Genomic DNA, 27,365 nt, shown 5'->3' with positions numbered 1-27,365 from the left:
CATCCTGAAGCTTCACTGACCCAAGCCAGAGAGACACTGAGATACCTATGGCCCAAGGCCTGGGGGTTCACTCTATGAGTTCTTTAAGCTGTGTGGGCTTAGGGGAAACTCTGCAGGCTAGGTGATTTATCACAGAGTGAGCTCATCTGAGTGCTACCTGGCCTTGGCCTGGCCCTTGAGAAGCACTCAGCAAGATTCTTACCAAGCCACTGTGCCTTGGGAGGGGGAGGGAATACACAGATGTCAAAATCAAAGTGAACATGTAAGATCTGCCTACCCCACACCGTGAGTGGAGCCCACTCATGCATGTGTGACACCGTCAGGTTCCCACCGTGCCCACCCAGGGTGCCTTGTGTCCGATGAGCACCTTGAGATCAGCATCCAGCCATGCTGAGGAGGCACTGCAAAGTTTCTTTGCAAGTCCCAGAGGGAGTTGTGCTTGCTATGTCGCACCGTCTATAGATGGGCACAGCTCCTGGGAGCCTAACCAGCCAGGACAGAGGGCTTGCGACTGTTGGATGGATCCAGAGGGAGGCAATGTTGATGCAGCTGGTACTGTGAGCAGCTGTCTCCAGGAGGGCTCCTCCTCTAAACTGGTCGGGTCCAGCTGGGCAGATGTGAGAGGACTGTGGAGCCCTGCAAAATGAACAGTCCCTGCCTGCCTGGCTCTGCAGCTTTCTCCACACAAGTCCTGCTGCAAGTGCTCAAACCTGTTAGGTTTGGTGCTCCCTCCTACTGGTACCCAGCACAAGACATAGCTTAGCCTGCAGGTCTGGCTGGGCAGGTGGAAGCTCTGAACATCGCAGATCACAGGTGTGGGAAACTTCAAACCATTTTCCAGCACTGGGAGCCTCAGGTCGGGGTCACTTGCCAGCACTGAACATGGGGCCCAGCATCTTGGTGGCCATGAGACTGGGGCAGTCACAATAACTTAAAGGGGTCCTGCCCACTCTTCCTTGATATCTGCTGCATTTTGGTTTTTTTGTTGTTGTTGTTGTTTGTTTGTTTGTTTGTTGTTTTAATTTTATTTAAGGAGAAAAAAGGAAAAAAACAGAAAAAGGGTACAAGTTATACAGAATTTCAGAAAAAATAAACAGTAGGAAATCACTAGTTAATTACCTATTGTCATCTTAGAAATAGTTGTTGAAGTTACAAAATTAAATCATATAGAGGGGACTTTCAAACAGTGAGACTGCAAACAGTTCTGTTCAATGATCCAACAAAACTCAGTAATATGGTTATATATCTTATACACTTAAATATACATGCAGTTATATCCTTTAGAGCACTTTCTTTTCTTTCTTTTGTACAATGACAATTACACATTTTGGGTTTTATTACTCCCACAATTCTTATTACTTTTTTTTTTTTTGAAGAAAGTAAAACCAAATGTGACATACCAGGACAGAGTCAGTCAAATAAAAAGGATGGATATAATACATAATGTAAAAACAAAATGCAAGGTGGTCACAATGGTTACCATAATGCCTCTTGTTATCTTAAAAAGAATTGCCTATATCATCAGTTGTAATAAAATTGAACAAAACAGTAAAGAATAAGACCAATAAAACCAAAACATTGGAGACATTAGAGGACTTCAAAAGAAGATAATAGTCAACCAGAATGGGCGTCACAATGAATCTCATTGTCTTCATAGTTGTTGCCTATACTTTCAAACTTGGTACTATCTAGCATAACAGAATAGAGGAAAATCAGTCAAAACAAGATGGTGAGAGCAATACAGGGTTTCAAATCAAGTTAATAGGAAATCAAAGTGGGTTACTATAATATATCCTGCTATTTTTTATTTTTCCCTTAATTAAAAGGATAAAAATGAAAAAGTAGATAATAAAAAGGAGATTGAGATTAAAAAGAGGGCATAACAACAAAATAGTACAGGTCAAAACATAGCCATTTAAGCAAAATAGTGTTTCACCACAAGATAATCTCGACATAATAATAGTTACCATAGTGTCTCTTCCCTTAAAATCTTTGGGTATAACTTTGTATACTGTAGCATCAAACATATCAAGACAATGTAAAACCGTTCAAGAGAATGACAGTATTACAGGGTATTTAGAATCAACTAACAGAAAATGATCAATGGTTTCTGTATAATCTCCTTGTCTATAAAGTTTTTGTTTATATTATCACATATAATAAAATCCAATAAGATACAACATGTTAAAACCGATGGAGACAGAAGAACAAAAACTTGATGGGACTTCAAAACAAGATGATATTAAATCAGCACTAGCTATTATGATATCTTGTTTTCTCCAAAATAGCTGTTCCTACCATCCAACCTTCTCTCCCTCATTTCTGTTGAGCTCTTTTTCTGTCATTAGTTGTCAGTTTGTCCTCTTCATTTCGCTTTCTGCTCCATTCATTGTGGCCGCTCTGCCACTGTTTCTGGAATCTTGGTATTTTTCATTTTTAGAATATCCTGCAGTAATCTCTGTAGAGTTGAATTGTAGTTGCAAATTCCCCTAGTTCCTCTTTATCCTAGAAGCACCTTGTTTTTCCATCAATTTCTGGAGATTATCTTTCAAAGCTTGAATTATTTCCCCCCACGCTCTTCGTGATTTGATGGTTTGTGCTGAGAAGTCTGCTGTAATTCTGATGAGTGTTTCCTTGTAAGTGATCTGTTTCTTGTCTCTGATGGCTTTTAATATTCTGTTCTTATATTGGATTTCTGGAATTTTGATTATTATATGCCTGGGTGTTGCTCTGTTTGGGTTGTAGGTAGCTGGGGTCCTGTATGCCTCATACATCTGAGTATCTTTACCTTTTGCTAAATTAGGGAAATTCTCCTGGATTATTTCTGTGAATAGCTTTTGTAGTTCATTTGTTTGAGTCCCTACATCTTCTTTTATGTTTTTAATTCTTAAGTTATAGATCCTCTTATCATCTTCTAGTCTTTGTATTATTGCTGTTTGTTTTCTTGTTATTTTTAAGAAGTTTTTCATTTCATGCTCTCACCTTACAAATCTGTCCTCCAGTTCTGATAATCTATCCTTAGTTTCTTTCAAGCTGTTATGTCAGCTTTCAATAGAGTTTTTAGTTTCTTGGTAATCTCTGTAAACCTGCTTCACGTATTCTATGTTTTCTCTATTTTCTCCATCAAACAATTCTCCCCTTTTTTTCTGTTCCTCCATTCCACCATCTGTTTTTTCTTGGGCGGTGCTTTGCATTTCTCTAACTATTCTACTTATTTCTTGCTTTATTTCATTAAATACTTCATTTTTGAACTCGTCTATGAGGCTCTGGAGATACCGCTTTATGTCTATAGGTGCTGTGTCTGATACTGCATGTTTTCTGTCTTCATTCTCTTTTACATTTCCCTTTCCTGGATCAGTGTTCTCAGGATTGGGGGCTGAGGGCCCTTTCTTGTTGCTCCCTTTTCCCATACTCTTTGTTCCTTCCATACAAGCATATGTAGGAGGCCCACTTTTGTTTTTTGTTTTTTGGTTTTTTTTTTTCCCTTTGTCTGTTACAGTTTGTTTGAATCCACCGGCTAGGTGTTCCCACCCACTGCAGTGTACTAGGGAGACACAGACCTGGGCAGCCTCTGCTAGGCCCACCCCTCCAGGTCAACCTACTGAATGCTTCACTGCTAGGGTGCACCGCCAGGTGCAGGGACCTGATTTGGGCTAGCCTACTTGATCTTAGTCCACAGCGTCACCAGGCTAAGCACTCCCCACCACTCCCGCTTGAGAGGGGAATATGCGACTAAGGTCACTGCAGGGCCCTGTTCCGGCTAGTCTGCTCGTTCCCAGAATGTCCTCTGTTGGAGCCTCCTAGTCTATGAAAGGGTCCCCATTTCTCTCACTCACCATAGGTCAATGTAGGGCTCCCTGCCAGTCCCGCTCTCAACGCCGTTTGGTTCGCCGATTCCAGCTCTCAGAGCTTTCGTGCGTCTCTCTCCCTGCCGTGCAGATTGGGATGCAGTCGCAGCAGCAGGAAATTCAAATCGTGGTTTCCAATGGCGCAGGATCCAGCTTCTGCATTGAGATTTTATCTGTTCCTGTTATAGCATCAGGATTGCGTTTCCAGTTGGTTTCTCTCAGCTTAGTTCATTCCTGGGTCGGCAGGGTACATCTCCCCTCACGTAGGACTCCTTACATGGCACCGCTCCTGGATTCTAAACTGGTAATCTCAGAGAGCCTCCGTGGCTGCTGTTATTTGTCCACCATGTTCTCCTGGAAGTCTCCATCTGCTGCATTTTGAACAAGAAACTCCTCCTATTCATTTTGGAAAATGTGTAGCCAAACCTAATGGCTCCTAAAGTCATTTGTAAGTGGGGTGGCCAGAAGCTGTTCTGTCCACAGCCTATACCCTGTACCCCTGTCTTCTCCTCCCATTCCCCACCGTTCCTCTTTTTCCTCCTTTGTAGGAGACAGGCCAGATTGGAGGTGCCCCAGGTAGCCTCCTTCCATGGTTCAGTCAGAAGTTCCCTGCAGTAGGCCTGGCGCACCCAACTGGAAGAAGCCTGACTGGTGTGTGCCTAGGAATCACCAGTGTCAGTAGGAGATGTAATGTGTGCCCTAGGTAACCCCAGATCCTGCCCAGGCTTCCTCTTGGGTTTGGAGCAAGCCCAGGAATGTAGTGCTATTTGGGTCCTGCATGGGGGCTCCCCTCCTGCAGTGCTGAGTACCTACTGAGGGAGAGCCTCTATCCTGCAGATTCACATCTGCTCTTGAGACAAATTCTTGGGAAAGGGAAGAGGAAAAGGTTAGATAAAGCAGGCCACTTCCTGGCCACCCAAGCCAAGGGTTTCCTGCAGCCAGGGTGGTGGTACTGCTGCAGGCCAGGCCTTTCCTCTCCTTTCCTCTCACCACCTGTTGTCTCAAGCATGAGGAGGGTTGGTTTTGTTAGGTTTTCTATACCACTGCAAACTTCTCTCCAAATTCTCTGAATATTTTAGTAACTTTGAGTCAGGTGCAAAGGACAAAAGTGCCCCAGAGCAAGACTTTTTTTTTTTTTTTTGCATTACTAAGGAATGCCCCAGAGGTGTATATATACTAGGCAGGCACTTTATTCTAACCTGTGTCCTCAACAGTCTGCCCCCCTCCCCCGCTGGTGTCTGATCCTTTCTTTCCAGACTTACCTGAGTGAGTAGGGTCACATTCCCAGCACTGAGAAGTTACTGTGGGACCCTGTGCCTCTTTCAGCACAAACTGAAGCTACAACAGGCTAGGGGACATATGTCCCCAGAAGGCACTGCCTGTCTGGGGATGAACACAGAGCAAAGCCAGGCCAAACTTGTTGAAGTGGGAGGGCATTAATTTGGAGATTGGTAAGTGTCTGTCTACATTCTTGAATCTAAGACCTGGAAGACCTCCTGTGTGGATGAGCTGATACAACCATCTGCTGCAAAGTTGCCCTGGAAGCTGTGTTTGCGCTCGTCTCCAGCCGTCCTCATACCTTCTCCCTCCCAGTGGGTGCACCAGGCCTCTCTTTTCTGTGGAATGCCCCAAGAGCATCATTGTTTCAGAATTCCACCTTGGAAGAGTGTCCAGCTTCTTCCAGGGCTCTGGGATCCTCTGTTAAAATCACAGTCAGAAGGCTTCCTTTGTGCTAGTACTTGGCTGCCCCAGAGAACTAACCACCTTGAGGAATCTTCTTCTGTTCTTCCTGCCCAATCTCCTCTTTTCTGTTCTGTGCCTCACTGTCCCTAAACCTAGCTGGTGACAGGCACAGGAGTTGGTGAATTGATTGGCAGGATATGTCTTAGTTACTGTTCTTATTTCTGAGACGAAATACCCAACACTCAAAGTTAATGGAGGAAAGGTTTATTTAGCTCACAGTTTGTAGAGATTCCAGTCCATAACTGGCTGACTCAAGAGCAGGGTGACTTTGAAAGGAGAACAGTTTATGAGGGCACAAAACAGCAGAATCAGCAACTCAACCTTAACAGCATCTTTCTGCCCCTTTTATACTCATGCTTTCCAGTCTACTGGGATTAAGGTGGTGCCAGTCCAGTCAGTGGACTGACTCAGCAATCACCTTCCCTCCCTTAATCTCGTCATTTCACTGTCAGTCACACACTCTAGATCCAGCCACCTTCAGAAAAGGCCCATTAAAACAGCATGAGGCTTTGAAGGGGTCATTTAGACCCCTTCCACAACAGAAGGGTTCAAGTGTGAGTTGGTACTTACACTTATGAGGAGAGAATGGGAAGGAACTTGCTGAGCCTGACTGTTCATCAGCAGAATGGAGAAGACATTCCTATCTGTCCTAAGATTGTTGTGAAGGTTACATCAAGGCCATATGCCCTGGCCCAGTACCTGTCACATAGCAGGTGATAGCAGTTATGAATGCACACCCTGGTCCTATATATGTTTACCATCTATGGAAATGAGCCCTCCCATCTCCCAGGGAGATGACAGAAGCCATGCCAGCCAGTGTAAGGGCCCTGTCCTGAAGGGCTTGGCAGACTTGGGATGAGCACCAGTCCATTCCCTTGTGTAGCACTGGGTCCTATCAGCACAGGCTGGCTAAGAGCTCAGTAATTCACACAGCCCAGACCCAGCAGAGAGCAGTCATGGTGGAGCCTTTGGGCACTCAAGGGAAGATTCACTGAGGGACCAGCTCCCTGATGCTCAGGCAGGGATGCAGGAGCAGGGCCAGTTCATGGCCCTCTGCCAGACCACATCTGAGAGATATGAAGGTCACTTTTGTGTTGCCCTCAACTCCATTTGAGAAGCTAGGGTCTGGGCCAGTGGTCTGCCTCAGAGAAACAACAGCTTGGGCTGCTTTGCAGAATCTCCCAGAAGGGCCAGGCTAAGTGCAATATGGTAGAACTCCAGGTAGAACTCCACACTGTTTTGGGTCTCCTCCTTCCTTACCTTGGCACCTGAAAGCTGGGGAAGAGGCCTGGAGTCTGTGTCTGAGGCCTGTGGCTCCCTTAGCAGGAGCCCTTGGAGAAAAGACTGCCCATTCAAGCAGCCTTCATCGTGGCCTGGAAGCAGCTTCTACCAGGAGCAGCTCTGACCCTTGTAGGGGGGTGCTGAGATCTCGGTGACTGGGGCAGCAGGGCAGGTGTCACCCCGTGGTGCTGTGTCCCTGGCTTGTTGCCTGGCTGTGGAAAGTACCTTTTCTGTTCAAGGTTTGGCAGCAGCCCAGTCCCTGCTTAGATGCTGCCATTTGAAATCCCTAGGAGCCCTGCGTGCCACTGCCAGCTGTGTGCGCTGCCCTGTACATACTCATTCCCGCAGTCCTCATCCAGGCAGGGGCCCATCCTCATAGTGAGTACTGTGTCCAAATGGAGGAGGTGTAGAAGAAGAAAAAGCAGATGGAAGAGTGCCCATCTTCCCAGAGCCCAGCAGGATTGGGAGGCTCTGTGATCCCTGAACCTGTCAGGGGATCCCCCTCCATGGAGCACCCTTCTCTGTTTGGAGCCCTACTTTTTAGCCTTCCAGGAGTTATCAGGGAAGGAATGTGTCACTGTGATGACCCTGTGAGGCCCAAGCCCTCCTATCTCCTCTGGCACCTGTTCTCTCTGCCTTCCCATAGCTGCCTACTGCCCCATGGGTCCCTTGGGGTCTCTGGAGAGCTGCCACCCAGCAGGGTGGTTCTGAGCCTCTTGAGGGGGGTCCCAAGATGCCTGCATCCCTCCTGGAGCAGGGAGCAGAAGGTTCCCCCTTCCACAGACACCTGAGACCACAGTCCTTCAACAGCTGTTGCCTGGGGAAAGGGTGCACATGTGACCCTGTAAGGACAAGGAAATGGAGCCCCCTAGCAAGGATGTGTGAGAGGACAGGGGGGCTAGGGGGTAGCATGCATGTCGTGCTCTCTAATGCCTCACAGAGTACAACTTCCATGACTTCTTTTCTGGCAGGCTTTTGTGGGCTTTTTATTGTTTTTTGTTTTGGTTTGTTCTTGAGACAGTCTGTCTGTGTTGCCAAGATTTAGCTTAAACTCCTGGATTCAAGTGATCCTCCTGCCTCATCAGCCTCCTGAGTACCTGGGATTCTAGGTGTACACCACTGTGCCCTGCTCCTAGAAGTCACCTGGAAATGTCTCCTTTGGCCACAAGTACTACCATGCCACTGTGTACACAAGTGAAATGCTTGGTAACGCCCCACAGCAGGTATGGGGGCCCTCTTTGGCCTTCCTAGGAAGGCCCATTGCTCTTGGCACACAGGTCACTTATGCTACAGTCATAGCAGGTGCTCCAGTCCCAGGAGACAGGGGGCAGGGCATGCACAGCCCCTTAGTAGTTGGATAAGGAAACTGAGGCCCAGAGGGGCCTTGAGGGGAAGGACTAGGGAGCACAGGGCTGGATGTACTCTGCCCTCCTCCTGCTGCTTTGTTGGAGGGATGTGACTGCAAAGTGGACTGACCAACCCTTCCTCTAGCTCTGCCTCCAGGGTTCCCCATGAGCTTGACAACCCCCCCACCATCCCTGCATCATCCACCCTGGCTGCTGACCCCACCTGCTGGGTACTCAGATCTAAAGTGCTCAGCCTTCAGGGCCATCTTTGGAGATCTCCGTGAGCAGGAGCTAGGGGAAACACCCTTTGTTACAGGGCTCCCACTGCCACCCTGACTGAAGTCTGGAGCCAGGACTGAGATGCGGACCACTTCTAAGGTGGAGATGAAAGTGGCCAGGCTCAGCAGGGAAGAATCCTTCTTAAACACATTTTGCTTTGAAACTGGACAATAGAACTGAGTCTTGACAGAAATAACTGGGGCGGGGGCCATGTCACCTGAGAGTACACGGACTCTTCTGTCTCTGCCATGCAGGACAGGGTGCCTCAGGGTGGGGAGTGGAGGACCCCCATCCCCTCCCTGTCCGGCAGGACTCCTTGCTGCTGCCCCTCCTGGGCCCAAGCCCACTGGCTTTCACCCTCTGTGGCTCTACTGCTCCTGGTCCCACTGTCCCACAGCTCCAGAGCCCCTCATTTCTGGCTCCTCCTCCACCTCCCCCTGGGGCCCCCTTGGGAAGTAGAGGCACTTGATTGCCACTTTGAGGACCCCTGTGCTTGCTAAAATAATTCAAGGGTGTTTTCCAGTATGGAAATGTTTCTTGTTGCAGTAAAAGGAGGAGAGGATTTTTTAAAACACTAATTGTATAAATTAAGGTTTTTATACTTTTTTTTTCTTTTTGGTGATTCCCTTTGCAGTAAGCTAAACTCCAGTCTTTCTTATTTTATCTTTATTTTGAGACAGGGTCTTTCTGTTGTTAAATTGCCTAGGCTGGGCTCAAACTTGCAGTCTTCTAGTCTCAGCCTTCTACAGTAGTTATCTAGGTGAGGGTTTAAATTCCAGCTTCTTCGCTCAGAGCCAAATGGAAATAGTAATAACTGCTGTATATTGATGGTAAAAACAAAGGCCAGGGATTTAGCTCAGTGGCTTAAGTGCTTGCCTGGTAAGTATAAGGTTGTAAGTTTGATTCCCAGGACTTCCGGGAGAACATGGCGGACAGATAACAGCAACTACCGGAGGCTCTCTGAAAGACTCAGCTCAGAAGCCAGGAATGGTGCAGACTAAGGAGACATAAGCAGGTGGAGATATGCTCTGCTGACTAAGGAACGAACTGGGCTGAGAGAAACCAACTTGGAATGCAGTCCTGGCGCTAAAACAGGAACAGAAAAGCCTCGGTGTGGAGGCTGGACCCCGAGCCATTGTAAGCCTCGATTTGGGTTTCCCGCCGCGCGGCGGCTGGCTGCCTCTACAGTGGCTCGGCAAGGAGAGAGACGCGCAGAAGCTCTGAGAACGGCAATCTGCGAATGGCAGGGAGGCGTGCACTGACTTGTGGTGAGATGAGTGAGAGAAACTGACACTCTACCACAGTTCGACTCCAGCAGAGGACTTTCTGGGCCCGAGCAGTCCTGCGGGAGCAGGGCGCGGTGGCGACTCCAGCCACACATCCCCCTCTCGGGCGGGATTGGTGAAAAGTGCCTGGCCTGCGTGACGCTGCCGGCGGACCTGGTAGGCTGTCCCAACCCAGATCCCAGAGCCTAACAGTGGCTGGGAGGGGAGACGCGTAGGCTGCCTGGTCCGTAACTCCCTGGTGCCCAGCGGTGAGCGGGAACACCTAACTGGCACAATTCGATCAGGCTGTGGCTGACTGGGAGAGAAGCTGGGCCTCTTATATAAGCTTGCATATATAAGGAACAGAGAAGAAGAGACAGCATGGGAAGAGGCAGCAACAAGAAAGGCTCCTCGGCCCCCAATTCTGAGAATCGGGCAATAGCAGACACCGCACCAAACACATAAGGCGCCATATAGAGAGCCTCATAGACCAATTCAGGAATGAAGTTATCAACGACCTGAAGCTAGAAGTATGCAGAATAGTTAGAGAAATGCTAAGTACCACCCAAGAAAAAACAGGTGGTGGAATGGAAGAACAGAAAAAAAGGGGAGAATTGTTTGATGGAGAAAACAGAGAAAGCATAGAATACGTGAAGCAGGTTCAAAGGGACTACCAAGATACTAAGAAGTCTATCGAAGACTGGCATAACAGCTTGAAAGAAACTAAGGACAGACTATCTGAACTGGAGGGCAGACTTGTAATATGGGAGAATGAAATGAAAAACTTCTTAAAAATAACAAAGAAACAAACAGCAATAATACAAAGACTAGAAGATGATAAGAGGATCCATAACTTAAGGATTAAGAACATAAAAGAAGAAGTAGGGACACAAACAAGTGAACTACAAAAGCTACTCACAGAAATAATCCAGGAGAATTTTCCTAATTTAGCAAAAGGTAAAGATACTCAGATGTATGAGGCATACAGGACCCCAGCTACCTACAACCCAAACAGAGCAACACCCAGAAATATAATAATAAAAATTCCAGAAATTCAATACAAGAACAGAATATTAAAAGCTGTCAGAGACAAGAAACAGACCACTTACAAGGGAACACCCATCAGAATTACAGCAGATTTCTCTGCACAAACCATCAAATCACGAAGAGCGTGGGGGGAAATAATTCAAGCATTGAAAGATAGTAATCTCCAGCCAAGATTGAGATATCCTGCACAACTGTCCCTGGAAATTGATGGAAAAACAAGGTGCTTCCAGGATAAAGAGGAACTGGGGGAATTTGCAACCACCAATTCAACTCTACAGAGAGTATTGCAGGATATTCTAAAAAAAGAAAAATACAAAGAATCCAGAAATAATGGCAGAGAGGCCACAACGAATGGAGCAGAGAACAAAATGAAGAAGACAAACTGACAGCTACTGACAGAAAAAGAGCTCAACAGAAATGAGGCAGAGAAGATTGGATGATAGGAACAGCTATTTTGGAGAAAATGACATCTTAATAGGTAATACTGATTTAGTATCATCTTGTTTTGAAGTCTCATCTAGCTTTTGTCCTTCTGTCTCCAATGGTCTAAATAGGCTGTATCTTATTGGATTTTATTATGTACGATAGTATAAGCAAAAACCTTTTAAAGACAAGGAGATTATACAGAAACCATTGTTCATTTTCTGTTAGTCGATTCTAAATACTCTGTAATGCTGTCATTCTCTTGAATGGTTTTACATTGTTTTGATATACTTAATGCTACAGTATATGAAGTTGTACTCAAGGATTTCAAAGAAAGAGACAATATGGTAACTACTTTTAGGTTAGGATTATCTGGTGGTGGAACACTATTCTGCTTAAATGGTTATGTTTTGATCTGCGCTGTTTCGTTGTTATGCCCTCTTTTATCTCAATCTCCACTCCATTATTTACTTTTTTATCTTTATCCTTTTAATTAAAGGAAAAAAATAGCAGGATATATTATAGTAACCCACTTTGACTTTTCATTACCTTGATTTAAAGCCCTGTATTACTCTCACCATGTGGTTTTTTAACTGATGTTCCCCTATTCTGTTTTGCTGGATAGTATCAGGTTCGAAAGTTTAGGCATCAGCTGTGAAGATAATGAGATTCATTATGACGCCCATTCTTGTTGACTTTTATCTACTTTTGAAGACCTACAATGTCTCCAATGTTTTGGTTTTGTCGGTTTTATTCTTTACTGTTTTGTTCAATTGTATTATAACTAACGATATAGGCAATTCTATTAGAGATAGCGGGAGGCATTATGGTAACCATTGTTGATCACCTTGTATTATGTTTTTACATTATCTATTATGTCCACCCTTTTGACTTGACCGATTCTGTTCTGTTATGTCACATTTGGTTTTACTCTCTTCCAAAAAAGTAATAAGAACCGTGGGAGCAATGAAACCCAAATTGTACAAAAGAGAGGAAAAGAAAGTGCTCTACACTATATAATTGTATGTATATTTAAGTGTATAAGATACAAAATGATATCACAGAGTTTTATTGGATCATTGAACAGAACTGTTTGCAGTATCATTGATGGAATGTCCACTTTACAAGCTTTAATTTTGTGACTTGAACAATTATTTCTAAGAGGACAATATGTAATCCATTAACTAGTGATTTCCTACTGTTCATTTTTTTTTCTGTAAATCTGTATAACTTGTACCCTTTCCCTGCTTTTTTTTTTCTTTTCTCCTTAAATAAAATTTAAAAAAAAGTTTGATTCCCAGCACCAAAAACTAAAAAATAAAAAACAGGTGCTCAGTAAGTCTTGGTTCTTTCTGCTCTGAGGACCCTGCCTCCTCATCACACATGTACACTCAGGCACTAGTGGGCTGGCCGTTTGACTTGAGAGAAGATGAGAGCATGGTGGGCTACTTGCTCGTCCTGTTGTCAAGGGGAGATATTCTCCCTTGAAAACGTCCCTTAAGCCACCTCAGGCAAGAGCTGTCTGACCAGCACGTCTGCGAATATAATGTGCAGGAACATTGCAACAGGTGGCAGCAGCCTCGCTAGTCTTCCTCAGAGGGACCACTGCTCTCAGCTCAAGGGAGTTCATCTTCTAGACTTCTAACAGCCATCTGTCCCACACCTGGAAGGGGAGCACTGAATTCCCCTCTTTCACCCACCCCAAACCTGCCAGTCTTGTCCCCAGAGGGGCCCTAAGCATTTTGCTCAGTCTGTCAAGTGGGACAAAGTTACCTGTGACTGCATGTCACACAGATTCTGGTGGTGAGGTCTTTAGGGGCCCCCGCATTGTGGGCATGAGCTGGCATGGTGGCTGTGGCCCTGTGGCCACAATGAACTGCTGTGCTTGGAGTTCATCCTGATCAGAAAATGGTGGCAGTCTTGTGATAGTCTTTCTAATACAGAGCTTTCTGTTTGCTTGCTTCTAGAGCAAATCATGGAGGAAAATAAAAAACATGGTGCACTGGTCTCCCTTTGTCATGTCCTTCAAGAAGAAGTACCCCTGGATCCAGCTGGCGGGACACGCAGGTAGACGGTGTTCCTGCAGGGCTGGCAGAGGACCAGTTCTCGGGGAGGTGCTTGGGAAAGGTGGGAAGGGTGGGCCCAAGCCCTGGGCTCCTGGGAACGTGGTGTCAGAACATCTTCTTTCTGAGAATTTCTAGTCTGAGGTTGTGGCCAATGCACCTTGAAATCTTTGCAGGGGCCTGTGACTGAGCAAGCTGACCTTTCTAGAGCTGGGCCTCCCTGTCCTGTAGCATACACATCCTCCTCCTACCCTCTGTCTCTACCGCTTTTTCTCTTTCCCTCAGTCTCTCTTCCAATTTTGCATAGTAAAGCAGATGACGTCATCAGTCTTTAGCTTGCACGCCATTTGTCACCATGGACAAAGAGGCAAGGTTTACCGCCTCCTTGAGCACCTACTGTGAACCCACATCGCCATGGCCCTAGGGTTTCAGCACTAATGCACATATAGTCTCTGCTCAAAGGAGCTTGCTGCTGGTGGAAGACACAGGCAAGTCACCCACACCTGCAGGATGGCACCAGGCTCCAGTGGCTAGGGAGCAGGGACTGTGTGTCATCCCCAGGTCACCCACCAGGGATGGGAAGGAGCATCTGAAGTCATCTAGTCCACATTTGGGGACCCTCCCACATGTGTGATCTTTGCGGGAGATTTTAGTGGCTGCTCATGAATTTGGCTTTCATGATTTTAGTGGCCTGCAGGTTGTTAGTTGGCCAGCACAGGGTCTGACATTTCTTTTAAATGCCCAGCCATGTTGATCCAGCCAGAGATACATCTGGACGTCCTTTGTAATAGCCAAGGCTGTGGCCCAGAAGGAGTGCTTCCTTGGAGACCCAAGGCAAAGTTCACTCTGTCCCCATCACAGCACTGAATTTTTCTGAGATCAGGAGCCACCCATGTTGCCAGAGAAGCGGGGCGAGGCAGGCTCAGGAAGCCAGCAGCAGTCCCGTGGGAGGGAAGGTGACTCACAAAGCCCTGGGCTAGTGTGCTGCCATCCTCATCTGCTCATCCCTGGTGGAGGCACATTGGGCTGAGGCCAGGTTGCCATCAGTGCACACAGACCAGGGACTCGGCCTCATTCCCCTTGAAGTGCTGTCCGCAGCAAGGCCCAGGGCACATCCGCAGGCCCAGGGAGGCCAGTGGTGGTGGGTCAGAGCGGGAGGCACCTTGGCCCCTGGGCTGGGCACCAAGGCCTCTTCCCTCCACCTGCTTTGCAGGGAGCTTCAAGGCCGCTGCCAATGGCCGGATCCTGAAGAAGCACTGTGAGTCGGAGCAGCGCTGCCTTGACCGGCTGATGGCTGATGTGCTACGGCCCTTTGTGCCCGCCTACCATGGCGATGTGGTGAAGGATGGGGAGCGCTACAATCAGATGGATGACCTGCTGGCTGACTTCGATGCGCCCTGTGTGATGGACTGCAAGATGGGCATCAGGTGAGCTGTCTCGTCATGGGGTGCCACAGCTGCCTAGATGGCTTGAAGGCTTCCCAGGGCACCTAAGTGACCAACCATAGCTCCCTCCCTAGTCCACTGCAGCATATGCAGAGGCACGGGTCTTGGCTTTGCCACCACAATGGCTCCTTACCCTCTTTAGTCAGGTGGTGGGAGGTGGGAGCCAGGAAAGGGACCTGAATGGAGGGGATTCCTGGGGAGGGACAGAGAGAGCAGTGCTCTGATCAGAGGACTTGACTTAGGGCCGAGGGGAGGCCAAGAGAGAGAGGGGGTGGGGAAGAGCAGAACACACTAGCCGGTGGACATGCCGACTGGTGTCTTTGGAAGCTTGGAGATTGGGAGGGTCACTGGGCCCATGGGCACCCTCCCTACTCTGGGAGCATGGACTTAGCCTGGCATGTACCAGGACAGAGGTGCCAGGAGAGAAAAGCCAGAGAGAAGAAAGTAATGGGGCAGGGGGAGAGATGTGGCTGTCCTGAGCTGGAGCCCTATTTTGGCCGCAGGGTTTTCTCATGCTTCTCAGACTATGGCCATTCCCATCCAGAGATGCATATTCCCCAGGGTACTCCCCAGGGTACAGTAGGACCCCGGAGGCGGCCAGCCCACATGAGCAGTGTCCAATGCCCTGTGAGTCCTGCAGGGCCTGGCTCAGGCTGGATGCGAGCCCCAGTGTCCCTGCCACTCACAGAGACACATATAGGCATGGAGAAGACAAGCACAGAGCTCCATCCTGGTCTGCTCTGAATGGTTTCCTCCTATGAGAAACACACCAGGAAACTGAGAGAGTAGGCTGTGAGCGAGAAACGGAGAGCGGCCAGGAGTGTGTGGGCCCAGCCTGTCAGGGTCCTTCGCATTCTCCTTTTCCCTCCTGGACTTTCACCATAACATCAAGCCCTGAAGGTGGCTGTGAGAAGCTCACTCGCTCACCTCCCAGGGCAAGGATGGGGCAAGGATCTGAGTACTGCTGCTGGCTTCTCACAGTCCCTTGGCCCAGCCTCCTCCTCCCGTGTCAGGGAATCAGGGAGGCAAATGCCCCTCCAGCTACCTGTTGGAAGCTTCTCTTCCAGAGTACCTCCAACCCTGGCCCCTGCACCAGAATGTGCATTTTTGAGGGAAGGCTCGGCCCTGCCCCAGAAAGCTGGATGGCGAGGCCCGGTCCTGCACCCCGCAAAGGGTCAAGTCACAGCAAGAGTGTGAAGCAACGAGGCCACTTGGTGTCTGCTCAGATGCCCACACAAGAGCACCCTATGTGCCAGATCCCAGGTGGGCACTCCTAGAAATCAGTGGTCCTGGACCTCCTGCTAGGGCCTGGAATGCCTGCCTGCTCCCCAGGAGGCTGCAGGGGACAAGAGATTCCCCCTCCACACTACACACTTTGGCCACTTTTCTCACATGGCAGCCCAGGCTCTCAGGAAGGACCTAGAGTGAACAGCAAGGCAGAGGTGTATTCAACCTCATGCAGGGCAACGGCAGCAAGAGAAGTGCTTGCAGGGAGAAGAGGGAGGACTCCCCAGAGCCTGTGCCCTCCATGCCAGACCTCTCTGCACATAAATCTTAAGGACACTTAGGTGTCCTGAGTGCCGCTTTCATCACATTCTGCCTGGGGGCAGATCATGCTGTCCTGAGCGAAGGATCCTGACACCATCCCCGCGCCACCCAGCCAGGCAGCAACCGAGTAAACAGGCACACAACTGGCTACCCAGGGCAGTGGTCTGTGCGCGTCATGTAGGCATGTGCATACTGCCCTGGGGGTGACTTCTGGGTTTGTGACTCCCATGGAGAGTTCAGCCACGGCCCCATCTGGACCAGGGGTGGGGTCTTGGGGTATGGTGGGTGGCCTCTGTCTCCCTGGGCTGACCTGTGCCCCCCCCCCCGCCAAGTCTGGAACTTTTAGTGGGACAGAGCTTTGACCTTCCCTCAGAGGTGGAGGCAGGCAGGGCACCAGCTCTACAGGCAGGGCACCAGCTCTACAGCTGGGCTGTCTGTAGACCCTCAGCCCTGCACCCAGCCCTTTCTCTCCTGGTGTGGGAAACAGCTGTGCACAGGAGCTTGAGGGTGCCATTGTTGGAGAAAGGCACTGGTGAACAGGTATTTGACTTTGAAGTCTGTTTCTTGTTCAAGGAGGTTTAGAGGGCCCTGTACAGAATCGTAGCCACCATCTCTGAGGCAGGCCTGGGAGGAGCACTGACCCACTGTGTGCACAAGTGCACAGCTCGCCTGGTCACCGAGCTGGCTCTGTGTGCACAGTCATCTGTGTGTGCACGTGTGTGTGTGTGTGTGTATACTTTTGCATGTATGCAAGCAAGCAAAAACTAACAACCTTCACTAAGGTCCTCATCAACCAAAGGTCGTACCCCAGGACTCGGTTTCTTTCTTCCCTTTTCCTTTTCATTGAAATATCAGTTGCTAACGGTGGATTCTGAAAACCTATCATTGTGAGCTGCAGGCTCTTGTTCAGACATTCTAGGTCCTACACCACCAGATGGGAGGAGGGTGGTAGGTGGTGTTGGAAAAAGGCCTGGGGTCAAGCAGGAAGTGTGGGAGGCCAGGGAGGAGAGAAAGCAACCTTTAGGGCAGCTCCCACCCACGCAAGGCAGAGAGAGGGAGACCACTTCCCCATCCTGCAACAGCCCTGCTGATTTCAGCTCCCTGGCAGCCCAGGGGCAGCAAGCCTTGTAGAGGCCAGAGGAGGTGGTGGTGGAAGTGTGGGGCTGATGTGGGGCACAGAGCAGGATCCTCACAGTCCAGGGCCAGCAACTTAGAGCGTCAGGTTGCTCAAGGTCTAGATGTCTGGGGTCCTGCTCCCTACCCAGTGTCTCCGTCCTGCCAGGTCAGCCAGCAGCAGCCTGCTTGTGTGGTTTGTGGGGCAGGAGGGATATAGTGGGACATGTTCTCTCAGGTGTTTTGGTCAGGGAAGGGGCAGGTACATCTTTGGGACAGCCCCGCAAACCCAAGCTTCCCTCCTCAGCCCATCCTTCTGTCCATGTAACTGTGCCCCTTTAGAAGCCACCTTCCAGCTGGCGCTTTAGAAAGAGCCTGGGACTTTTGTGGGCTGCTCAGCCTGAGAACAGGATGTAGAGGCAGGAGCACAGAAGGCGTCTGACTAGCCCTGGGGTTCCCCTCCCCTCCTTCTCTCAGCCCCCTCTCTCAGCTCATTCAGAGGAGCCACCCGGCCTCCAGAATGCCCTTGGACTCAGCGCTCTGGTCCAGTCTGGCTGCTCCTTTCCCCACAGATCAGTCTGAACAGTATGCAGCTCATCCCTGATGAACAGCCTTGTCGGGACTTCAGGTGACAGTGTTCAACCAGGCCACACCTCAGTCCTACCCCCCCCCCCCCACTCCATGCAGGACGTACCTGGAGGAGGAGCTCACCAAGGCCCGAAAGAAGCCCAGCCTGCGGAAGGACATGTACCAGAAGATGATCGAGGTGGACCCTGAGGCCCCCACTGAGGAGGAGAGGGCACAGCGGGCCGTGACCAAGCCACGCTACATGCAGTGGAGGGAGACCATCAGCTCCACAGCCACCCTGGGCTTCAGGATCGAGGGGATCAAGGTGAGGCTCCCACACAAGGGCAGGATCCTCAGGCCCCAGCAGTGTTGAGTCAGGCCTCTGCAGCTCTTATGACCCTAGACAGGCTGTGGGCTCCGCCGGTCCCAAACAGGCAGCCAGGGACACTGCAGTATGAACAGGATGGCCTCTACTCCTCAGCCTGCAGTATGGGCAGGATAGCCATGTAGGGGCTTGGCCATGGGTGGGATACCTGCAGATGGCTTCTGCCAGTCCAGCGCACACCCATCACCCAAGTGGGGACCTGCCCTGAGAGGTAGTGGGGAAGCTGGCAGTGAGACTGGGGCAGGGGAGGGCACACCGACCTCCTTACGTGGCCTGTGCGGCAGGTGAGTACCTCAGCCTCTCTGCGGTCTTGGCTTCCTTCTTCCCTCCTCCTTTTTCCCTCGTCCTCCTCCTCACCTTCTTCCCCGTCCCTCCTCCCTCCCTCTCCCTGCTTCTCAGGTCTGTGGAAACCTTGTGTTTGCTGGTCCCCTCCCGCCCACAGAAGTCCCATTTTCTGCATTTCTAGTAAGAGGGACAACCAGCAGCCCGTCTGCTGGTTCAGAGGCGATTACTGTGCACGTCCTCACCCACCTGCCCCCTTGGCTGGCAGAGATGTCTTCAAGGAGGCTCCCACCACCTGGTCCCTGCAGCTTGTGTGTGGTGGCAGAGCCTGTGGCCCCACTGGCCTGTCTTGTTCCTTAGGAGGCACCATGGTGAGACTGTAGCTGTCACCTGTCTTCAGCTTGGGGTGTCAGGGCTCCTGCCAGAGCTACCCTCTGCCCTGTGTCCTTCAAGAGTGGCTTCCTCCTAGCAGAGCAGGTCCAGGGAAGCCTGAATGCGGGAGCGAGTGGCACCCGGCTTGGGGAGGAAGCAGGATTAGATCGTGCTTTGGGGAAGCTCATGCAGTTTTCCCTGATCCACAGTGCATTCTGAGACCCAAATCAGAGGCATACAAGCAGACAGCACCAAGCCATACCTATACTATTCTCCCTATGCTCACACAGCTGTGCTAAAGGTTAATTTCTGAATTTTGCAGCTTGCTGAGTGGCAGAGCTAGCATGAATTTCTATTTCCTCCATCATGACTGCATCACAGCTGTGCATTTCTGCCATAGATCTGAGCAGCCTCAGCATGCGACATTTTTCTTTCCTTGATAAATTGAAAACACTCAAGTTCTCACCTTACGGAAAGCACTTTAGAGCCTCTCTTTGACCTGACACTGTTTGGGGGCTGTTACTGAGCAAAAGGAAGGTAACATTCACAGCCTGCAGTCCAGCAGTCACACGCGTAACTCTTGATGCTCACAGGATGGAGGGTGTGATCGTGTGCAGCAAAAGGAGGGCACTCTCCCTTGCCTGGTGTCCCCGCCACACTTCTCAGTTCTCTGCTCTGTTCCCTCCCCCATCTAGACCTTTCCTGCCCAGCACCCTCTGCCTGGGATGCCAGGGGGGGATACCTCTTGTATGCTGCCCACACCTGGCTGCACCCTCTTGTTTGTCCCATGTTGCTCTGGCCGAGGGACAGCCTAAGGGTCAGGATGGGCTCCCCACTCTGTGCCCAAACCCACCACCCCTGCCAACTCCCTCCACAGAATGAAGATGGCTCTGTGAACCGCGACTTTAAGAAGACCAAGACAAGGGAGCAGGTTACCGAGGCCTTCAGAGAATTCACGAAAGGAAACCATAACATCCTGGTGAGTGAAGGCCTGAGAACACTCCCCAGCCCTCCTGAGGCCTCCCTGCTCCAGGAAATGTCCTCACTCCCCTGAAGGAGTTGCCAGACGCGTAGCACCTGCTTCCAGTCAGTCAGCCATACTAAGTGCTCATCACACTCTCTTTTTGTCCCTTTGCTGAGGGTTCTTGTGCCCACGTACAGACAGGGAACCTGGGAGGTCGGGGACACACAACTGGGAAAGGGAAGAGCTGAGACCAGTTGCCTGATACGGAGGCCACAGGTGTGTGCCCACATGGCCTGCAGCCTGCCGGTCCCTGTGCCCTGCCCAGGCCATCCACAGGCTGTGCAGCTGCATGAGAGCTGTGCCCATCACACCAGGCCCTAGCAGGCATGGCCATCTCTGTGAGCCTGGGGCAGGGACATAGCTCCCCCGGCAGGCCAGGACAGAGCTCTGTCCAGCAGGCCGGGGCTGGAGGTGCTATGCTGCACAAGCTTGTGCACCTTGTGACAGTCAAGGGTCTGTGCACAGCTGGGACTCGGATCCTGGAGCCCCTGTGAGAGTCCAGGCATAGCCCAGGCCTCCTGGTTCACGGCTCCTGCTGGAGACAATCCAAGGCCTCAGCACTGCTGCCACTTAAGATACTTCTAGAAGGGTGCATGCCTCTTGCCAGACACCCTGCTGGGTGTAGTCTGGTCCTGTCATCCTGTACATGGCTGAGCTGATAGATCAGAGGAGCCCTGGGTGCCATGTGTGTCTCAGAGTTTCTCTGGGAGCTGAGACCCACAAAGCTGGACCCCAGGGAGACAGGTGCCACCAGAGCCCACACAATGCAGTGGGTGTTGGAATGCTTGGAGAGGCCTCTGGTGGAGCCTTCTGTGGCTTGCCGATCTTCTCTGTGCTTTCAGGAGTTGGGAGCTGCTCATGACATCCAGGATGGGTGAAAGTGACCACCTGAATCTGCCTCCTTACAGAGGTGGTCTAAGGTGCTGGCCCTTTCTAGAGAGGTCCTTGGGGGTGGGTGTTCTGAAACTGCCTCTGCCTCTACACTTCCTATTTACAGGACCGCGCAGGTAGGAGAAAGAATAGGGCTTGGAACCAGTCAGGCCACCCTCACCTTCTTTGGGCCTCAGTTTCCTTGTGGGTAGATGTGGAGTCTGGAATAAGTGATCCTCATTTGGCGCCTCCGAGTGGGGCTCAGTAGATCCTAAAAACCACCCCTTGCCACTCAGGGTGTGTAACCCTGTTCCTCTTTATTTGCAGGTCGCCTACCGGGACCGGCTGAAGGCCATTCGAACCACCCTAGAAGTATCTCCCTTCTTCAAGTGCCATGAGGTAGACACTGTGCCCATGCCCTCTGGACAGACAGCTTATGTGTAACTGAGTCCCGAAGCCAGCAGGACGTCAGGGTAGCTGTGGCCAGAGGCAGGATACCCAGGATCAGCCCCTGGCTAAGGCAGGGCTGTGTGCATCTGCTTGTTCTGATCAGCCATGGCAGGGCATCCTCCCACTGCCCAGGTGTCAGGCCAATGGTGCTCTGCACTACTGGAGTAGCCAGCTGCCCCAACCACTGCCCCAGGATCTTATGAGGGGGCCTGGAACCAGGCTGGCAGAGTCTCAGGGACATTGCTCTGCAGACTGAGACGCTTGGGGGAGGTTCAGGGAGGGGCCAGAAGATCCCTTGGAGGGTTATATGAGATCACAACACAGGCATCCAGGGCTCGTGCCCCTGTGTAGGTGTGTACCACACACAGATGCACATCCGTCACACCTGTGCTTATCCCACACACCTACACATGCAGTTGAAACCTCTAGCCCAAGAGTTCACACTGTATGACATGGGTCCAGGCTCCAGCAGACATGCAGCTCCTCCAGGAGCACATCCCCTGGAAGAGTCTCTGCTGGAGGAAGCCTCAACCTGGTGCAGTACTGGAGAAGGCTGCAGGCCCACAGGAGGAGCTAGAGGCAGGGCCCTGGGCACCTGGCAGAGAATGCACCCTGGCAGGGGCAGCATGCTGCATGCCTTCGAGCATCCTACCACCAGCCCTTCCCTAGGTGGAGATCAAAGACCTTGCTTGCAGTTCCCTTTCCCGCTTGGCTCTCTGTTCAGAGAATCTAGCTTAATGTACTTCTCAGAATGGTCTTTGGTCCCAGACCCCTTGAAACTCCTGAGGCCTCTTTATTCCCAACTGATTAGTTTGCTTGAGTCACCTGCAGAGTCTCCCTTTGCTTCTGCCTGCCTCCCTGGAGGACAGGAGGCTGCCTGGAAACCATGCCCCAGGCCCAGCCTGGGCACATTCCAGGCACTGAGCAGTCTTGCACTGGTGGCAGGGCCTCCTGCTCCTGTGGAATACTCTGCCCTTGCTCACAACAGGAGAGGAGCTCTCTGTCCCCAGAGGGGATGGCATGACAATAGGACCAGAATCCACAGGGGTTTGTGCCGCTGGGGACCAGTGTCCTTTCCTGAACCCTGCAGTAGAGCATGGAATTGTCTGAGGCACCCTCTTCTCCAGAGCAGTGGTTCAGGGTCCTGGGGAGGAGTGAGGCTGGAGGGAAGGCATGGCTCCAGGTGAGCAGCGGGGGCAGGTGCTAGTCTACCTTCCATGACACCCTCCCTAACTGTTCCCATGTTGCATGCAGGACCCTATGCCCAGGCAAGGTGCTCTCAGGCCAGCCTGGCTGCCCTGCTGAACAGGGAGCAGAATGGCCAGTCCTGGGTCCCCTGGCTTGGGGCTCTGCCAAGCAGCCTGTCCTTCTCTGCCCTGACAGGTAATTGGCAGCTCCCTGCTCTTCATCCATGACAAAAAGGAGCAGGCCAAGGTGTGGATGATTGACTTCGGGAAGACCACGCCCCTGCCAGAGGGCCAGACGCTGCAGCACGACGTGCCCTGGCAGGAAGGGAACCGGGAGGACGGCTACCTGTGCGGGCTGAACAACCTCATCGACATCCTGACAGAAATGTCCCAGGATGTCCCCCTGGCCTGAGGCCGTCGGCCCCCACTGCCGTGCCACCCGCTTGGCTTCTCTTCTCCCTCATGATTCTTCTCCCTGTTGCCCAGCCTCAGGCCCCTGCACTGACCCTCCCTCGCTGTTCAGCAGGACCCATAGTAGGATTTCTTTTTGTAAATAGTCACCTTCTAGAAGACTTTGCAACCCGAAGCTCAGCTTCTTGCACCAATCAGTTGGATTTAGAGCTGCCAGGAGAGGGTGGTTCTGAGACCCCTGGCTTGGGGAGACCCCGGGAAGCGGAGGCTCAGAGCTGGCTACCCGTGGGGCCCTACTGCCCCCTGGTGGCCAGTGTTCATAGCACTCCCAGCTAGAGAGCCCAGCAACTAGGTAAGGTCTCAACTCACCAGCAAAGCGCACGTTGTATGGAAGCAGAGGACCCCCCCAGCGAACAGACCCCAGGGCTTCCAGAGGTGCCGCAGTGGCCTTTCTAGGGCTGATTTGGAAACCCCAGCTTTGGCCAGACCCAGGAGCCAGAAGAGAGAAGCCGATTTGGCGGTGTTCTCTGCCCAGGCTTTGCCAGGAGAGGGCAGGCAGGAGCCGTTTGTCTATCTGGGATTTTGGCCATGGTTTCAGAGGGGATGTTGTGCAAAGTTAAGCACTGAAAGACCGCTGCCACTTCCAAGACCACTGTTCACCAGCCTCTTGGTCCTCACACTCGATCTCACTGTTCAAGGCCCAGGCATAGATGCCCTGTAGGAGCCTGCAGTCTGCCCAGCAGAGGATGCCTTCTCCTGAGCCCTCACACCCCTAGGGGCCCACTTCCAGAGGGTCCTTGAAAATAGTTAGGGAGGGGCATCAGGCCAAAAGGAAGCAGAGTTGTGGTGTACTGTCAGTATGTCAGTATTTCCTCTGAAATAAGTCTTAAAACCAGAAGGGCTCAGACCCATGCTTCCCCAGGTAATGTGGGTGGCTTCCAGGCACATGGTGGGTACCCTGGGAATTTCCAGGTCTCTTCCTGGAAGCCTAGGCTGCTGGGATTCCTGGGGGTCCATTCTTAACTGTAAAGGAAGTCTGTATTATTGAGAGGAATGTGATCTGCATGATAAGAACAAAACTCTATGCATGGCTGTGCCCCCACCCCTAGGGCCTCACCCCCTTCCCTGGCTATCAGGGACTGCTGGGTCCCAGGCCAGGGTCTCCTGGGGACTCAGCAGCAGGAGTGGGCATAGTGTGTATACCTGGTAGGGGTGGGCTGGCACCTCCAGGACTCAGGGGGAGGGACTGTCAATCACATGATGAATGTGTTGCCCTTTCATGCTGGATGGGTGACAGTTAGCAAGGGCGGAAGTGGGAACCAGGAGGATGTAAATGTACAGATTTTTAAACTTAAACCTCCTGGCTCTCATTCAAAACCCTGGTGCGCGCCAGTGTGGGCTGGCTTGCTAAAGGTTGTACCCTGCTCTTGCTGAACCTGAGACCTTGTGACAGCACATGACCTGGAAGGCAGGCGATGTGGGGAGGCATCATGCTCAGAGGTACAGGAGCTATCATGGCCCTTGCAGGGTACCGTCCCCCAGGATGCCTGTGCTCCAGCGATCTGCAGGAAGAGGATGTTGTGAATTTAGATAGGATGACACTCCACTGTGAGGTGTCCACAAGCTACCCCATGCTGTCTGTGAAAACGTTTGCTAAAGCAAGCTAGTGGTATGAACAAAAATTCTAGGATCCAGTGTAATCACGTGAGAGAATAAAGCTCTCCACTATGCAGGGATGCCAGCTGTTTGCAGAGCGTGTGCTGCTGTGCAGAGAGCCAGTTACCTGGCCCTGGGTCCTCTTCCAAGAGACCCAGAAGGCACCCACCAGGCTTCTCTGTTACTGGGGTGTCCGTTGTGTTTGGTTCTATGTATGCTGTGCCAGGCCCCGTACCACCTCCACCTCCACCTCGGCCTTCTCCTCGCCCCTGGCCTCGCGTCTACCTCACCACCGTGGGAGAGATGCGTCCAGATGGGCTTTCCCGGAGCTCTGACTGGCCGCATACTGCCCGGGGCAGGTCACCTGTGTGCAAGGGCTGGCAAGGCCCGAGCAGAGTCGCTCAGCACACCTGGAGGCTTCCCTCCCCCGCCCCTCCCCCAGACCCCTTCAGTGTCCTATGAGAAGTTTTTAAGTTATATTTATTATGTTGGTTTTTAAAAATTACACAAAACACTAAGACTGAAAGGCTGGACTCCATTTTGTTTTGTTTTTTTGGTTTTTTTTTTTTTTTTCCTTCAAGCTCCTCCTTGCTGAATCTTTGCCACTTGGTGGGGGAACAGGGTAGCCCCTTCCCCAGGTGGCCTCTGCCAACTTCAGCTGTGTTTTGAATCCAGCAGCCGCATGTACAGAGCCCGGCCCCTCACACCAGGGTGCTCACCCATCCATTGGTGCCTTTTCCTGGAGGAGAGGCCTCTCTCCTCCCAGACTGTACCCTTCTCCCAGGAACTGTTACAGACCTGGCCCAGCCTCCTAATAAAGGCCTCAGAGACCAGTGCTGGCTGCAGTGTGATCCTTCCTGACGCAGCCCAGAGCTGCTGCACTAGGGGTGGGCTGGAGGTCTTGGGCTCCCACCCCTGGCCTGCATGGCTGTGGCACATGAGCCCTCACTGTTTGTTCCCCTTTAACCTGGGTCATGGAGACAGGCCTTATAATTTAGTATAGGTGAAAGGTTTGGCTCAGGTCCAAGGGGAAACAGATTTGAACCCAGGTGTCCCTGGGCTCAAGGCCAGTTCTGCTGTGTTCTTTCCCAGCAGCACCCATCTGGAGGCAGAGACCTGCTCACCGTGTCTCCCCTGGGCCTGAACACTGGCTCAGCATGGTCACTCCGCAGTGTGTCCGATGGCCAGGCATGCTGGGGTGGCCTGATGTAGCAGTGTGGCCACAGGAAGCGTTCAGGAGGTTGCCTGCTCTGCACCTCCATTAGACCTCTCCAGTCTTGGATTCCTTGGGACTTACTGACAGAACTCAGTTCTTTATTTAGGGCAGAGAGTGTGTCATGTTTGTCACTTTGGGGAATTGTAGGATGGGAGGACAAATAAAAGCTACAAGGCCCTTGTGCCTGGGTGCTCTCCCCAGGTTAGGAAACTACCTGTGCACACCTGATTCTTGGACTTTCTTTGGCTGGTAGCCACCAACCCTGGGTCCTAGCCAGTGCCTTCCCAGGCACAGCTCAGCCACCCCAGACTTGCTCCCACCCTGCACTGTGCTGTGGGTCTTGAGACACCTTAAAGCTGTGGCTGTATAACTTTAAATTTGGTGTATGGGGGGGGGGGGTCCTTATCCCCTGTGGAACAAACCTTTCCCTGATTTCAGGACAATCCCTGTCCCCATTTGTCCTAGGACATTTGAAAGAAGGCCCCCCTCTGCCCTGCCCTAGCTTGCTGAAGAACCAGAACTAGGATTTGATGCAGATGTCACCTCCCTGGTGAGGTATCTGGACTCCCCTGAGCCCTCAGCTACAGTGAGACCATTCTGGGCCTCTGGACTGCACTAGCCACCTCCCACACAGCCTTATACCATGAGCTGCCTACTGACAAGGACTTCCCTGCTAGCTGCCACTTCTCAGTGCCTTGCAGGAGGTGTCAGTGACTCAGTATCCCTGAGTCCCCAATGGCTGGTACCATGGCATGCTGTGGCTCTGGCACCCACCCACAGGAGAGCACTTTCAGAAGGGGCTTTCTGGCCTCTTGGTCATCTCCCATGAACTTGTCCTGCACCTTTTGTGTCTGCCTGGTTTCAGTATCTCACCGTGGACCTCCCTGTTACCAGTAATCTACCCATGGAAACTCCAGCAAACTCCTTGGGTATGCATCAGGGTCATCCCTCCTCCTCCTCTTCCTCCTCCTCCTCCTCACAGATCCTGTTCAGGGCACCCCAGAGTTTCACAGATGCCCTAATGAATGCCATGCTTCTGACTCTTCCCAGGATCCCTGCTTTCCTTTGTAGTGTCCATGACAGTGACAAGCACTCTACTTTTACTGCCCTCTTCTGGGGCCTCAGCTGCACCTCCTCTTCTTCAAATGTTGTCCTGTGAGCCAGGAGTGTGACCTGAGGCATCTGGAACACCCAGGCCTCGCCTTCCCTATCCCCTCAACCTGCTGACCAGGCTGTGCAGACCCAGGCATGCCCTAGAGGTTCTGAGTGGGTGCCACCCACAAGGGTACGTGACCTGGGAACAAGGAGGCATCTTACAGCTCTATGACTAGGATCTCTGTTTGTGGCCCAGGGTGTGGCCTGTCCTTGGTAGAAGACACTGGCAGATCTGCAGAACTTGGGAGCCCACTGCCCATTCCAGGGAAGCCTGCAGGGGACTTGGTGGTAGTGACTTTAGGGGCCTAAGGCCCCCCTGCCAGAATCCATGTGGCATCAGGCCTCCGGGAGCCCGAAAGACAAGTAGGTTACTGCAGACTTGCAGGACA

The 27,365-nt window shown here is 51.4% G+C and overlaps 1 protein-coding gene across 4 annotated transcripts in view; it reads left to right on the top strand.

Moving 5' to 3' along the window:
* Positions 1–25,438, top strand: part of Itpkb (inositol-trisphosphate 3-kinase B) — an 89,564-nt gene extending 64,126 nt beyond the window's left edge. For all 4 annotated transcript variants that reach the window (XM_063239417.1, XM_063239416.1, XM_063239419.1 and 1 more), the window contains 6 exons: positions 13,200–13,299; positions 14,509–14,722; positions 18,089–18,293; positions 19,885–19,986; positions 21,229–21,300; positions 22,735–25,438. In XM_063239417.1, the coding sequence (XP_063095487.1) occupies positions 13,200–13,299; positions 14,509–14,722; positions 18,089–18,293; positions 19,885–19,986; positions 21,229–21,300; positions 22,735–22,950 (909 nt within the window). In that variant the 3' untranslated portion in view covers positions 22,951–25,438. The remainder of the gene's footprint in view (positions 1–13,199; positions 13,300–14,508; positions 14,723–18,088; positions 18,294–19,884; positions 19,987–21,228; positions 21,301–22,734) is intronic.
* The last annotated feature ends 1,927 nt before the right edge of the window (positions 25,439–27,365 follow it).

The sequence above is a fragment of the Cavia porcellus genome, unplaced genomic scaffold (assembly GCF_034190915.1).
Source record: "Cavia porcellus strain 051 isolate PalLab524CR breed Dunkin Hartley unplaced genomic scaffold, mCavPor4.1 scaffold_28, whole genome shotgun sequence".
Lineage (NCBI taxonomy): Eukaryota > Metazoa > Chordata > Mammalia > Rodentia > Caviidae > Cavia > Cavia porcellus.
The sequence above is the reverse complement of the archived record's forward strand: the minus strand, read 5'-3'. Positions and strand labels throughout refer to the sequence as shown.